Below are 15943 nucleotides of genomic sequence, written 5' to 3'. Positions count from 1 at the left end.
CATATAACTGTCATTCCCCTGCCTGCTACAAATGTAACAATGACAATGATTACCTCCCCTGCTCCGGGGGAGGGACCTCAGTGACCTCTCTCTACTGCCTGGAGCCCTGGAAGCCCTGACCCTCTGGACAGAGGTCGAGAGCACACCTTCCTCCGGAAAGGTGATTATCCTATTGGTAGGTTTGCTGTTTTTTGGTTTGTGGGTGTTTTTCTTCCCTGCATAAAATTTAGTGTTGCCCTGACAATTTCAGTTTGCAGCTTCTCAGACAACTAGGTGAATGAGGTGGGCAGGTCTGCAAATTTCCCTCTGAACTTAGCTCGATTCCCCTCAAAGAATTAAGCCCATCTCCTCTGACCAATTCCCAAGGCAAAGACACTCGGCCAGATGAAAAGGCGGGAGAGCCTGACCATCCCTACCTGTTGAAGTTCAAGGGAATGCTTACCATGGACTAGCCGCCATGAGCAGGCTGGTTGGTGGGCACTGGGGTGAGACAGAGGGAAGGAAACAGCCACCTCATTTTCCTGCCTTGGAGAAAGTTGGCAGAATTCCGGTTGTTCCCTAACCTGACTCCATCTCAGAGCCCTCAGATAAAATGCTTGATCACTTTCCTTTCCCAAAAAGTTTTAAGACATCAGTAGGGAAAGATTCAGAACTCCAATCAAAAGGTGCTTTTATCTCCTGCCCACCCCACGGGAATCCTAAGACTTATCTCAGTAACCCACCCGTTCCCCCCAATCATTTGATTCTCTTTCAGCAAAACACTCTCACTGGATATTTCTTTGGAATATCCAAGGAATGGCAGATTCCTTGGAGAGCCTTAGAGGACCTGATTTAGCTTCCTCAAGTGAGTTTCAAAAGGGTACTGCCAAGTATGTGAGCCTTTTCTCTCTCTACATCCTCCCCTGTAATATTTCCACAAGTGGTAACCTGGCATGCCTGCTCTTGGAAGCCAGAAATATGACAAATATTCAGATAAGCCAGTGGAATTTAAAGCACACTTTCCTCGTTTTGCTGGTGAGGACTGCAGTGCATGCTTTACGCTAGGTGTGCCTCCCCCAAATGTGCTTAGAGTTCAAATCCAGCACTTCAGGAGATGATGAATTACTATTTGGGGAATGAATTAATAAATCCTATTTTAAGGTACTGTGACATCTTCATTTTTAAAGGAGTATTATGGTAAGTATTAAATGTAAAGAACTTTTTGTACCTTAAAAAATTTTGTTTTCATGTTTAAGGAGTTTAAAGCAAGGTTAACCTTTAATTTCAAGTTCAACCTCCTTTTTTTTTTTTTTTTTTTTTAGCGTGTAATGTAGCAAAAAAAAGCTTGAGGTTTGGAGTTAGGCCCATTTTTTCAATCCCAGTTCTGGCATATTCTGAAGATAATAATGCATAATTCAAGGCCTGGTGATGATTAAATGAGGGAACTGTGACATTCCTAGCACGTGGTGGGGGATGGGAATGGGAGAGAGGTGGTGTCCTTCCTACTTGGCCACACCATCCACTGTCACTCCAAGGTTTGGGGTCTCTGTAATTCTCAGTATAGAGTTACTCACCGGCCTCTCATTACGGAGGCCGGAGGAACGAGAAGGGGCTGTGTACCTCTGCTCAGCCTGGGTTCCTCCCTATTTGCCACGTCCCAACTTAGCCTTCTTATGCTTGGATACTTTTTCAAAATGTGCTTTTCTATATTAAATGCGATCTTGGATCTTGGAGCCCTCACGAAGGCTCTAACAGACCTGACATGCTTTAAGTGCAACAAAAAACTCTTAGCAACTCGTGAAGATTTCCGAGCATCCGAAACTGGCAAGAGTTTTGGGGAAATCACAGGGAAATTTGTTCACCGCATGATTAATCCTGAGTGGACTGGTCCCGGAAAAGCACATGTGGGTTTTCAGCAAGCAGCAGCCTGCAGAATTTCACAAAATAAACGACCTCACGAAGAGGCCCGTGTACGTGTTTTGGATGAAAGTTCAGAGTGAGGGCAGGGCCTGCCAAAGGAGGAAAATGCCAGATGTGTGGACAGCAGAGCTCTGAATCCACTAACATCCCAAGAGACAACACATGGGACCAGATTATACAACTGAATCAGATTATAACACTAGATGAGGGAAGCCCAGTGGGGAGTAGACTTCTATGAGAAAGATAATAAAATTCATCACCATAATTACCCCCAGCCCAGCTCCCCAACAAGAGCCCACAATGGCTCAGCTCAAAGAAGTTATTCATCCATATTCAAGTTGCCTCACTCATTATCCTCAGACAAAACCTCCTTCTGGGCCTCAAATCCTCGCCAGCAGCCCAGCAACTCTGCATTGACACACAGCCCCCGGGGAGGGGTCCGGGGGATGCTTCTGTCTTTAGCAATCGAGTTGCTAGTACTAGGGGTGGCTGGTTTTTTTCAGACAAGGTTTACCACTTCTTTTTAGGAGTACCTTTGATATTCGGGACTGTCTTTAAGATAACTATGGCTAACCCTTCCCTGGGAGAAAACAGAGGATGCCGCCCAGCGGCCGATTTTCCTGGGCAGAGCTGGGATGCGGCTCAGTTTGGGGGCCTCCCACACCTTGCCCCGCTGAGCACAAAATGTTGTCATTTGCACACTGTCTTGCCAAAAAGGAAATGTAACTGAAACGCAGAGCCATGTATATCACCCTGGAGAGAGAAGTTCCAAAGATAGGACTGCCACGAATAGCTCACGGCCCTGCAAAGAGAGCTGCTCAGTCTCCCCGAAGCAGACGGCCCGGCAGAGAGTAATAGACCCTATATCACTTCCCTAGGGCTGGGTATAATTGTCTTTGTGTGGAGCCCTCCCTCAAACCCCTCCCTTCAAGCAGGATTCTTCTGGCACCAGGCTTACCTCCATCCTCAATTTGGAAAATGAAAAAGAGTTTAATTTCCTCAACCTCCAACTCCAAAGATCACAAGTTAGCTTACAACGCCTTGGACCAATATTCAGTGAGCAACTACTGTGGTGCCAGATATTGTTTGGTCCTCGGGATCAAGGCGAAGACATAGCTGTGTCCAAGGGAGCTTATATTCTACTTTGGAAACGGATTAAAAATAAAAACCCAAGAAAAATTAAACTCTGACCGATGTGCATGGGTGCCACAAACACAGCACACTGAGCCAGGAAGAGGCAAGATGAGAAGAAGATGTAAGAGAAAGAGGAAAAGGAGAGGAGACGGCGCAGGTAATGGGCAGGCAGAGCTCCCATCATCAGATCCAGTGGAGTGAAGGTCTAAGGAACCACCAACTCTCGGTCATTGGCGCTCTTGGCCAAGTTCCACACGTGGCCCCAAAGGAACTTAAATCTCAGTGTTCACAATAGCCCTCCACGCACTCAGGACCCTCCACTGCAGTCCTCTCCCCACACACTATCCTCTCTACAGAGGATAACGGAGGCCTCTTCCAATGGGTCTCCGCTGGTAGGGTCCTGAGTGTGTCCAGCGTGCCCTCCTACAGGGTATAAGACCTGGCAGCCCCCCAGAGGGAGCCAGTCGCAGCACAGGGGAATTCCACCCCCAGCCCCTATCCCTCCCGATTCCTCGGGGTCAGTTTCTTCTGAGGCCATGGGCGGTCCTCCGATACACAGCCCTGTAGGAAAGCCCAGCGCCGCCAGTGGAAGGCTCCTGGCGGCTACCCTTCCACTCCATCAGGGGGTGGGCCGCCACCGAGGGAGACCCCCCTCTGCTCTCCACCTGCTGCCTGTGGATTCGGAGTCTCCTCCTGGCACCCCGCTCAGCTCTTCCTCTGCGACCTGGCACCAGCAAAACCGCTGTCTCTCGTTCTCCCGGGTCCTCCGGACTCGTGCGCACACATACACTGCCAGCTCCGCTCTGCTCTCCCGGGCAACCTCAAATACCAGGCCCGGGCGTTCCCGCAAGTCCCAGCTCGCTCGTCCCCACCAGGAGCTGCAGGGAGCCCCGCCTGCTGGGTCTTACCTTCTGCCAGGACCCAGAGCCATGCGCTTCCCAAAACGAAGAACAGAACTGGCACCTTCCACATTTTCTTAGTTGACTTGTTCTTTGGGGGGGCCGAGCAGCTCGTTTCTGTGCTGGGGGAAGATTATGAAAAAGCTCCTCAGCCAGAGGCCCTCGTTTGATGGAGCGCGAGACTGGGGGCTGGAAAATGCGGGGAGCAGAAGTCCCAACGCGGGAGGGGTCCCCGAGTTCCTTCGCCCGCAGCGGCAGCCGGAGGAGCAAACTTTGCAGTTGGGAACTTTCGGATCAGAGTCAGCATTTATCTCTCCCAACGAGGGCGAGGGCGGGGACAGCCCGCGCGGTAAGGTGGTCCCAGTTCGGGGCTCCCTAGGACCGCCCCCTGCCTCTGTTTGGCCAGCGCGAAAACGATGACCTCAGGCCAGGTTTAAAGTTACAGGGCCGCGGCTGCGGGGCGCGGCCGGCACGCGCGGAGGCCCCGAGCCCCGGCAACACAGGCTTTTATTCTGCTCCCCTATAGGAGGGAAAGGGGGCGCAGGCAATAAGCGATTTTTTTTTGATAATTTTTAAACATCACTATTCTCTTTTTTAAGAATAAGGCACAAGATTAGGTTTTTCTTCTTAGAAGTAAACTGTTCCTTGTGTGGCCAGTCATTTTAGAACCAAGCAAGGGAATGTTCTTGTAAATATTGAATTTGATGGCTTTAAAAAAAAAAGTGGCCGTCCTCCTCTGGGTGAGCCGGAGGCGGTTCGCGCTGGTAAATTGCGCCCTTGTTCAGGGGCCGCGAGCGGGCGGGCTCCCGGGGGGCTGCCGGAGAGAGCTGGCTGGGAGCTTCGCAGCCCCGATGGCTTCGGCAGTTTTGGAAAAAAGGCTGAGCGCGAGATCCGCCTCTTCCTACTTTGGATACAGCGCTGCGGTGCTGGGGCCCAGGACAGACCTGCGCAGTGACTGGTGGGACGCAGCAGCCCAAGGATGTCAAAGGGACCCACCTGGTCACCAACCTGTGTGCACTTCCAGCTGGGGCTCGTCCCCTTTAATCCTGGACCTTGGTCCCCAAGTCCCCACTTTACTGGTTTAAGCAATCTTGCCCTGATCTCAGGTCCTGGATGTTAGCAACAGGAAGATAATTTATGTTTTGATTTTATTTCCTTTTGAACTCTTGGAATTAAATTTTTTTTTTCTTTTAAGGGGAGGAGTTGGAGAAGTGGCCCACTCCCAGATGCCACAAATTCCATTCAGCAAAAAGAACCAGAAGACGAATGCCCCAAAGCTCCATCCTGAGGTGAAAACTGGTTGTTTTCAGATCCTAAACCCCAGATTCCAAATTTACTTTGTAATAAGAATCACATGGGGAGATTGCTTAAAAACTCAGAGTCCTGTGTTCCACCCTCTACTCATTAATTAGACCCTTGGGGAATCCATATTTTAAGCCAGGAGCCACAGGGATTTTTAGTAAACAGAGCCCCCTGGCAGCCCTTCTCAAACAGCATGACCCTGTGAGTCACTGTTAAAATGCTGTGAAGCTTCCTGGGGAGATTCTGCATTTCTAACCATCTCCCAGGTGAAGTCTTGTCCTGGGGCTACAGGATAGGAGCTGACACCTGAAATAAGGAGAGGAAGGGACCCTGGAGAGTCAAGGGGTTGGAAACATAAAGAGAAAACTGGAGATATAGAGGATTAGCTGAACTAACTCCCCTATCACGTTAATGCGTTTTATTGGTATTACTGCATTACCAGTAATGTTTGTTGAGAGACTACATGGTGCCTGTATTGTCTACCCTGCAAAATGGAGAATAGATGCAAATCCACTCCAAAGTAAAAAAAAAAAAGATAGACTTCACTTGGGAACAGAGATGAAATGCAGCCTTGGTGGGAGAACAGGTTAAGTGCAGCTCATTTAGAGGGTGCTTGGGGCTGGGTTATGATTGAAGGTGCCAACTAAAAATTGGCACTTGCCATCTGCCTCTACAAGGACTAAGTCACAAACTGCTGTGGCCGCTGACCTTCAACACACCCTGAAAGGAGTTTGGAGATCAGGAATGAGGCACTCTGTGCTCTGGGAAAAACTGGTGGGACAGGCCTTCAGATAGTCAGATGTTTCCAGGAGAAGATTTTATGAGCCAAAGTCTTGCATCTCCTCATATCTAGAAAAGCACTAAAATCATTAACGGTGACATCTTCTCCTTGTGACTAGCAGCCAGCCTCTGCCAAAATGTGTGCTTGACTGCACCTACCCCACTTCACTAAAACCATATATGATACTGACGTCTTCCCCTACCTCTTTGGGTTTTTTAAAATTTGTATTTATTTTCATTTATTTATTTTTGGCTGTGTTGGGTCTTCGTTGCTGTGTGCGGGCTCTTCTCTAGTTGTGGCGAGCAGGGGTTACTCTTCGTTGTCGTGCGTGGGCTTGTCATTGCGATGGCTTCTCTTGTTGCGGAGCACGGGCTCTAGGTGCGTGGTCTTCAGTAGTTGTGGCTCACGGGCTCTAGAGCTCAGGCTCAGTCATTGTGGTGCATGGGCTTAGTTGCTTCACGGCATGTGGGATCTTCCCAGACCAGGGCTCGAACCCATATTCCCTGTATTGGCAGGCGGATTCTTAACCACTGAGCCACCAAGGAAATCCTCCCCTACCTCTTTGGAGCAGTTTGTCAGAGCTGTCTGAAATGCTGTCCCCTGGACTAGAGTCCTCATTTTGCCCCAAATAAAACCTAACTCACAATTCTCATGTTGTGCACCTTTTTTTTTTTCAGCTGGCAAAAGAGAAGCGCCTCTACCTGCCCTGGCCCCTGCCCTCCAGGGTTGTGTTTAGATTCTACAAGGTTGGTCACCTGACCTGCTGGTAGAGGAGCTGGATCTTGTTGGAGGCCATCCTGGGTCTGGGGACAGGGACCAGGGCTGGGAGTCTGTGGACAGGGCCAGGTACTGTTGGTCTAACTGGGGAGTTTGGCCGGGCCTAGTGGGGGACTTTCCTCAACAACTGCCACGGCAGAGGAGAGAGAGGGGACACTGCTCCTGGGTCAGAGGTTGGAGCCACTGTGCACCTGGATGACTCAGGGTTAGACTAAAGAAGATGCAGTGAAGCACAGGGGATTTGGAAGCCTGAGACCAGCCCAGGTGAGGGAAGAAGGAAACAAGGAGAAAACATGCCAGGAGATTCCTACATTCTTGTGAAACAGCTTGAGTCTGAAAGCGGTGACTGGTCAGATAACAGTGACATTTACCCGGGAACTTCGGGACCTTCAGCATTATCTCATGTAATCCTCAGGACATCCTTTGGGTTAAGAACACTGATAATACCCATCTGACACCCAAGAAAACAGGTTTGCAAAGCAGTATGGTTTCCAAAGGGGCTTCCAAAGCAACTGTGCATCAGATTTGCCTGGTTAAGATTAAGATGCTCAGAGCTGGGCCCCACTCCAGAGTTTCTGATTCATACGTTAGGGTGGCGCCTGAGAATTTGCATTTTTAACAAGTGCTCAGGGATGCCGCTGCTGCTGGACCTGGGGCACGACTTTGAGATCCAGTGATTTAGAGACCACACAGGTAGTCTGGGTCACCTAGAACAATGGGTGGAGCCACAGTCTCTCTGTTGCAGGACATGAGCCTGTCAGATAGTGCTGGGTCTGCTTAAGGATCTGGAAGGAGAGGTCTGTAAGTTACTTTTAAGAAGTAGGAGCCTCCCTCCACAGCCCAAGCTGAGGGTGGGAGACCAAGCTGCAGAAGCAGTAGGAGAAGAGCCAGAGCCCTCAGCCTGGGACCCTCCACCCCGAGGGATGGTGCAGGATGAGTGTTAGCATCTCTCCTGTGCCCTGTGTTCTCTGAGGCCTCTGCACAGTCCCAGGGCAGCAGACACAACTTCCAGGCTGCCTGGGAAGACTTCTCAACAACTTCTCTTGCTTCTCAACCCACACTGCTCTGGAGCTGAGATATCGCTGATATTAAAGGCACCTCTGTGACGCAGGGGTAAATGGTGCACTTAGGTGAGTGACCTGGGCCCAAAACATATCTAGAGCAGGAATGGGATGAGGCTGAGGGTAGGGATGGCGGGTAGGGAGTGGTGCTGGGGCTGAAGGAACCACAGCAGCTTGCTTTGCTGGAAAGAGCCTCAGTGTTTAGGAATCACAGTTCAGCTCCATGGTGGCCTTCAGCCAGCATGAGCTTCAGCTTCTGCTTCTTTGAAATGGGTGTGTTGTTCCCACTTTGGAGGGTTCTACACACAGCACGGAGTATAACGGCTATGGTTGCTGTGATGGTCATTTCTGCCAGGCCCTGCCCAGTTCTCAGCCTCTCGAGTCCTCCAATGGCCACCTGTGCCCACCTGAACCCTCAGCGAGTCCTAGCCTCGAGGGCAGAGGTTCTTGACATGGACTCAGTGGAACTGGTTCCTTCTGACCTTAGGAAACCCAGCTAAATAAGGACTTGGCATCAACTCATCCCTTGCTAGTCCAACCCTCGCCTTGGACCTGATTCCTGAGAGCCCCCTGGATCCCTGTCTGTCTCCCTGGGCCCAAGGCTCCCTCAGGGAAACCCGATTATCTCCCAGTTCCACCTAGGAACTAATGTTCTGCATCAGGACCCCATCTGGAGTCTGGCTCCTGCCATTCCACTAATAGGCTGCTGGCTTGGCTTTCTGACCCATTGAGCTACTTCTATTTGCCAAAGCACCCCATCTCTCTCCAGGAGTCACCCCAATGCTGACTGCCCCTCCTATTGTCAGTCACACTACTGCATGCCCTATTCCAATGGGCAGCACACAATTTTGCTGGCAGACTCCCTAAAGGAATTTTGAAAAACTAGGTACCAATTATTTTTCATCATAGAGTTAAATAAGTATATTTTTAATGGGAGGTAGTACATATTAAATGCTTCATGAAAAGAAATAAGATGAAGACTGACTGTAATTGGAAAAAATATTTCATGTTGCGATTTGATAACACAATGATCATGAAAAATTATATAAAATGTTTATCTATGAATTTTTAACCATACATCTTGACATTTTTTGATAAAAGACCTGGAAAACTGTCCAGCTACACTTCAAAGAGTCAGCATCATTCACAAATTTTTTAAATGTTGTGCATGTGTTAAGTTTTTCTTATAAAAAATATGCATTCATTAAAGGAAATGGGAAAAACAGGAAAATAGAAAAATTATCATATGCTCAGATTTCCTTGTATGTTTGTTTGCAACTTTTTCTTTTGACTTAATTTCAAATTTACAGAAAAACTGAAATAGCCCAAGAACTTCCATATACCCTTGACCCAGATTCATGAATTTGCTTATATTTTGCCCCATTTGCTTCATTGTTATCTCTGTTTTACAGACATTTTACAAACATTTGCATATTGGTTTCATTATCAATGTCTTCTAGCCCTAAATGCTTGGGTGTGAATTTCCTAAGGACAAAGACCTTCTCTTTCTTAGCCACAGTTGGATTAGCAACATCACAAAATTTAATATTAAAAGGGTACTATGGTCTAATCCACAGCCCATATTCAAATTTTAACAATTGTACCAATAATGTCCTTTATAGATTTGTTTTTTTTCAGGATCTAATCCATGACATCATATCCCATTTGGCTGTCGTGTCTCCAGAAGATCTCAGAACTCTGCTTCAGCCTCTCTTTACCTTTCCTGAGCTTGATGCTTTTTGAAGATAACGGGCTTGTTACTTCGTAGACTGTCCTTGAGTTTGGGCTTGTCTGATCTGTCCTCATGATTAGATTCAGGTGTGCATTTTTGCCTGGATGACCACAGAAGGATGTTGCGTTTTCTCCGTGTGTCACCTGAGCAGGCGCCGATGTCATTTCCCAACGTCAACACGTGAACGTTAACCGATCCCTTGTTAAGACCTCCTGATCCTGAGTTCAGAACACCCCAGCATAGGCCAAGTTCTGCTCTTAACAGCAGGTATGCAAAACAGGGAAAGACAGTGTGTCTTGGTACCCTGGGGCTAAAGAGAATTTTTCACCCCAGAAAAATGCTCCATAATAAAATTCAGGATGGATGAGGAGCTGCCTTTCTTTTGTAAGTGGCAAAAGAGTTATCATGAAGGTTTCACTTTCTTCCAGCAGTTTTGGAGGAAAACCTACGAAGCTTGAGAATTTGAGAAACCCATCCCTTGCTGGCATACCCCTGGGGAGAGCTGTGTGCATTCACAGTTTGAAGACCCCCTACTCTGTCCCTCTGCCTGGCTGGATCTCCTCCCAGCATTAGGGCCACTTCACCCCACCCAACTGTAGTTAAAGGGTTGAGCCAATGTCTTCTAAGCTGTGGTGTCTCTCTGCCCCCTTTGAGGATATCCTGAGCTCCCTGCAGCCAGGAGCTTGCTGATACATTCATCCTCCTCTGTTATGTGCTCCATCAATATTTGTGAAAGGAGAGCTGTGGTTTTACCTGGACTGCTAGAAGATCCTGACCGTCGAGGAATCCCAGCCCAGCTCAACCTGGAGGTTGGATCAACAGCACAAGATATACCTCCAGCCAGCCTGACTATGCAAAGACAAAAGGAACAGGTGGCTTGTGAGATTTCTGGGATGCTGGAAAAGCCTTGGGGGCATCTCTCCAAATCTTGGTACATACCCTTGTCCCCCTGCAAACGGGCTGAGGGCTAAAGTTCCATAAACAGTATTCATTCCTTAGCTTAAATCCCTTTTAGAAACCTGATCCCTTTGAGAATGCAAGCATTCGTAGGAAGTATGGCATGTAGCACTATCAGTCTTGCAGAGATCGCTGTGAATGGCTTTCTCTCCTTTTCCCAAGAGCAGGTTTTGATAAGATGTCAAGGAGACCAGTTTCTTGGATATTGCCAAGAAGGAGAAGGCGCACAAAACAGAAAGCTCTGGGATGCTAAAGACACGTTTTAGCTGGTTCATAATTTCGTTTGGTCCAGCAGCAGCTCAGGATTCATGCTGTCGTTCATTCACTGTTGTAACTCATTGATTCACTCATTCAGGAAACACTGCACACCCCGCAGTGGCAGCTGTGACATTTGCCTGGAGCTGGCTGTCCCCTCTCTGTCTTCACTTGACGGACACACATGCCATCAACCTCTCCACTCATACCCCTCATCTTGGTAGAGGAAGGTTGAGTCTTCGTTGCCGAGGTGGGACCCTGTGGCTGGCTGTCTTGGGCCGAGGAACGCGGTTTGATGTTCAGTTTTTCCCTGGTCTATTAAAAGCGTGGAGTTTTTGCTTGAAGCAATAAGGAAAACATTCAGCTCTGTGGATCAACAGGCTTCTGTGCACTTTGTCGTCCTGGGGGAGCCTTGGGCCTCTCTGCTGGCCACAGAGAGGGATCCACAGACTCCAGGAGAACAGAGAGCTCTGACCTGGCTGGGGGGTGAACATCCCCTTACCTGGGGAGGTGAGACGCCCCATTTTACTTACTCAGAATCTGATATTGGCTCCACACTGCACCAAAGAAATGCAGAAAGCACTTACACAGGCCACTGGTAATTTTTTTTTTCCAGTGCAATAACAACAAATTGCTTATTTATATACCACCCTTCCTCCCTCCCCCACCCAAAAGAAAAAGCTGGCTGAATCGATCAGCGGATTCAGGTATGTTGGATGGTTGGGAGAAAAGGGTCGCTGAGTCCTTTAATGGGTTGAGAGCATAGAATCAGATTTTTGTTGGTTTTGCTTTTTGTTTTGTTCGCTTGTTGTTGGTTGTTTTTTCTTTTCCTGATCAACGCTGAGTTTTTAATGGATGGACAAGCATTGGGGCAGATGGTTGTTTTTTAAAATTCAGACCGATACACACAGAAAGCTCCTTTCATTGGTGTGTTCAGAGGGCCCTTCATTATGGAGACTCGGCACTGCTTGGCAAGCAATCTGAATGACTGTGTCTCCGTGTGGGGGGCTGGGAAGTCGAGTAGGGACAGGGCTGGAGGCTGGTGTTTATCTTACTGCTCTCTTGAAGGGTGGTGACCTTAAAGACGTCCATCCTGGTCTTTCTCTCTTTGTTTCCCTGGGTGGAAACTGGGCTTGTGAAAATGCTGGTGGTAAGTCAATGCGAGTCAGCGAGGACTCTAGCAACTTCACTCACCCTTTCTGCTGCCAGCTGCTGCCCACGTCCCTGGTGATGGCAGCAACCCCACCACAGAACTTGTGCCATCCCAGCCTGGAATCCCGTGCCCAGAGCAGACGGTGCCATCCCCAGGGATGAGGCCAAGAGGTCTAAAGGACGAGACCCCACCCTGCCTCGCTCCCCTGGGCACGGTTTCTTTGGAATAGTCTGGATTTTCTTGGTAGTTTGGAATCTCTTTTGTTGAGGTCCCAAATCTGTTTTAATCACCATTCAGGAATCTAATTCAAAAATCTGGACTCTAGTGTCTGCCAGGAGGTGGGTTTGGCCATGCTAGGAAAACAGGAAAAGGCTTAAAATCTAATAAAGCTGGAAGCAAACAGCTTTTATGTTAGCAGTCCAATATTCAGAGCCTCTGTGCCCCCATCCCTGTCCCCAGCTGCCTTCAGACGGGGCATGGACTCTCCTTATATTGGAGCAGCATGTTTAAGGGGTCCTGGAGATAGGTGAGAGGTGCAGGGGAGTTTCTGGGAGATGTTACTGGAGGGGTTTAACTGTTTCCTTAGCAGAGCCAGGGCACCCTATCACGTTTTTATAACTGGCAAAACAGCAAGGAACTACAGCCCACGTTGTTTATTCTTTCATTCAGTAATGATCTGTTGAACATCTGACTGTGTACCAGGCAGTGTCCTAGGCTCCAGGGATGTGGCAGGGAGCAAGGCATCCAGATGGCTGTTTCTGAGCCTCTTACATGCCGTGGGGGAAACAGATGCTAGATAAGGAAATAAATAAGGTCTGCAGAGGTTGTGCTGAGGGTTATGAAAAGAAATAAGTCAATGGAGCAGAATAGCAGCCTTCCAAGTGGGAAGCACACCACTGGAGGTGGCAGTGACCAAGGGGACACACAGAGGCAGGAAAGTTGAAAGGGTATCAGTTTTCAGGTTTGCAACTCACATGGGTTCTCTTTCCTAACGTGGATCTACCTCCCTTCCACAGCTGTTTTTCTTCTCCTTTGCTGTAGGAAGACGAATCTCTTAATCCTCCTTCATCCTACAATGGTGCATCGCCTAAAGGATGTAAAAACCTTCCAAGGACAAGTGAGGGACAATTTCAAATGTTGGTGTCTACATAGCCTCCTCTGAGCAAAACACCATAAATCCACAGAAGAGCTTTATGTTTTTTTCTTGTTGTAGGGATGTTTCTGTGAAGGGTGAAATCTAGCTTTAGAATTGGGGTATTTTGACCCACGTTGGGTTATCCTGAATTCACGTAGCCAGAGTGATGACAATTTAATTTTATGACCTGGCCTCTTCCATACTCTGGCTCTTAACCCAGATGCATGGCTCTGAGGGAAAGCCCTGAGAGACCACAGCAAAGGGAGAACGAAGAGAAACAAGGGCCCCTTGTTTCAAATAGGAGGCAAACGCATGGACAAGGCTCCTGCCAGATCCATATATTCATGTCAGAATTCAGAAGAAGAATCAGAATTCTCAAGAAGGTGTATAACAACACATTATTTTGAACTGAAATAAAGTTAGACTCTTGACAGAAGGAATGTCTGATTTGGTTTACTGATTTGATAGAGAGCTGGCTTTGAGAATTAGGTTTCCTGGCAGAATTTTCCCATTAATTCAATGAGCAAAGTTCGCAGCTCTATGGGTTTTTGTGAAAATATATGTAAAGCATGTGATCAGATAAAAATCAATTTATGTAAATGTATTGGCAAAGGTGTCTTGAAATGAGAAATGTTTTTATTTTCCCGACTGGTTTTCAAGTATATCCAACTAAACACAGTGTCTCTAAGTGAAAGAATAACAGGCAAACTAGTATTTGTTTAATAAGTACTTTCCGGAAACTGAAAATGTCTCAAATGACCCAGTGGCATATATTTTTGCAAACCATTCTCATCAAAATTATGGTTTTTAAGTACTGACAACTCTCAAATTTATGTTTCCTGCCAGATCTCTACTTAAGCTCCAGACTCATGTGTCCAGCAGCTCCTGGGCCGCTCTTGCCTAGGGAGGAAGTGATAAACATTTCTGAAGTGAGAAAAAGAGTAAAGAAGACACCCAGAAGGGAGAAGAGGGGAGAGCAGGTGCTGCTTGGGTCCCTTGGGGCTCTGCCCAAGGTCACGGGTGATGGGAAGGAAACAGAAACCCCAGACAGGTTGAGGGCCTATCCCAAGAATATATGGGCTGAACTTCTGCTTCCAGAAACATGCAACAGGGCGAGGAAGAAGAAGTGTGGTGGAGGGAGCTGTCCTTAGAGGTTCCAGGTAGGTGATCCTGAAATGACACAGCTGGCTCCCCACAGCAAGAAGTCTCTCATGTCCCCCAAGTAAAGAGATGCTAAGAGGACCAGTGGTCTCGATGGAACCCTGGGTCAGGCCTGGGAGACCTCAGGCGGCAGTGACCTTATGACCAGAACAAATGGCAGAGGTGAGGGTCAGGAGCAACAGCAGATGCCAGCTTGTGGCTTAAGAGCAGGAAGAACCAAAGACATCACCAGCCTATACAGCAAGGACAGAGGCCGATGCCCAAAGGCAAGCAGGATGCCCAAAAGGACAAAGCCAGAGTGCTCACATCATATTTAATAACCACAGCCACTGTCCCCATGAGATGTGAAAACTTCCCCTGCACCCAGATATTATTTAGAGAGAGAAATTGAGCATTTCCCAAAAAGAGCATGGATAGATGTTAGAGGACTGTTCCAAACCAGAAGAGACTGTGTTGGTGATAACTAGAGTGTTTCAGTTCCTCTAATCCCAATATCTAGATCAAAGTGAGGACACCTATAAAAAATGAAGGAAAACTCATTCTCCACCTACCTCCAAAGAAGTGTTAGAAATTTTGACCTCTGCTGCAAAGTGTTTTCCATTACATCAAATAATAATCACACAGTGAGAACGTTATTCTCTTTTTAATTTTCTTTTGTAAAAAGCTATTTAATAATTGACACATGCCAAAAACATATATAACATAAGCATAAATTATAAAACACCAGAGTGAATTAATATCTGTGAATTCATTACACAACTTAAAAACGAAAATATCAGGCTTCCCTGGTGGCTCAGTGGTTGAGAGTCCACCTGCTGATGCAGGGGACGCGAGTTCGTGCCCCAGTCTGGGAGGATCCCACATGCCGCGGAGCGGCTGGGCCCGTGAGCCATGGCCGCTGAGCCTGCGCATCCGGAGCCTGTGCTCCGCAGCGGGAGAGGCCACAGCAGTGAGAGGTCCGCGTACCGCACAAAAAAAAAAAAAAAAAAAAAAAAACCCGAAAATATCACCAATACTATAGGATTTTCTCTTTGCCAACTTCCAGAACTAACATGATCACAAATTTTGTATTTATTCTCCTCTTGACTTTCTTAAAATAGATTTGCCACATATGTATATGTAGCTAAACAATGATTAGTTAATTTTCTTGTTATGAGCTTAAAAAGTCTCCTAAAGTGTATAGTTTTCTCTAACTTGCTTCTTTTTTTTCATTCAAAATTACATTGTTAATATTCATTGTCATTGCATGTAGCATAGGTCATCCGTTTTTCACTATTGTGTAATATTCCATTGTGTGGAACTATCAGTATATTTTTTACCTCCTATTGATGGACATTTGGGCTGGGTTTTTAGTTTTTTGCTGCTATGAACACTCTTGGACAGGTCTTTTGGTGCCTGCAATTGAGAATTTCTCTAAACCAGTTCATCTCAAAGTGTGGTCTCTGGACCAGAATCACCATCACCTGGGAACCTGTTAGAAATGCAAATTCTCAGGCCCCAAATCAGACCTATTGAACTGAAAACTCTCAGAGTGGAGCCCAGTAATCTGGGTTTTAACAAGCCCTCCAGGGAGTTCTGATACCCACTAAAGTTTAAAAAACACAGGTATAAACTTAAGAGCGGAATTACTAGATTATAGGGAAAGTGCATTTGCAAGTACATGTTTAACTGCTGTAGGCTAAATGTTTGTGTCTCCC

At 47.3% G+C, this 15943-nt stretch overlaps 1 protein-coding gene across 1 annotated transcript in view; it reads right to left on the bottom strand.

Annotated features, from left to right (window-relative positions):
- PDPN (podoplanin) overlaps positions 1–4239 on the bottom strand; it is a gene marked incomplete at its 5' end in the record, with an annotated part of 28048 nt that extends 23809 nt beyond the window's left edge. The window contains 4 exon segments of the mRNA XM_082613919.1: positions 3942–4024; positions 4026–4102; positions 4104–4196; positions 4198–4239. Of these exon segments, the coding sequence (XP_082470045.1) occupies positions 3942–4024; positions 4026–4102; positions 4104–4196; positions 4198–4239 (295 nt within the window).
- Between the last annotated feature and the right edge of the window lie 11704 nt (positions 4240–15943).

The sequence above is a fragment of the Mesoplodon mirus genome (genome assembly GCF_964341445.2).
Source record: "Mesoplodon mirus genome assembly, chromosome: 3".
Classification (NCBI taxonomy): domain Eukaryota; kingdom Metazoa; phylum Chordata; class Mammalia; order Artiodactyla; family Ziphiidae; genus Mesoplodon; species Mesoplodon mirus.
The sequence above is the reverse complement of the archived record's forward strand: the minus strand, read 5'-3'. Positions and strand labels throughout refer to the sequence as shown.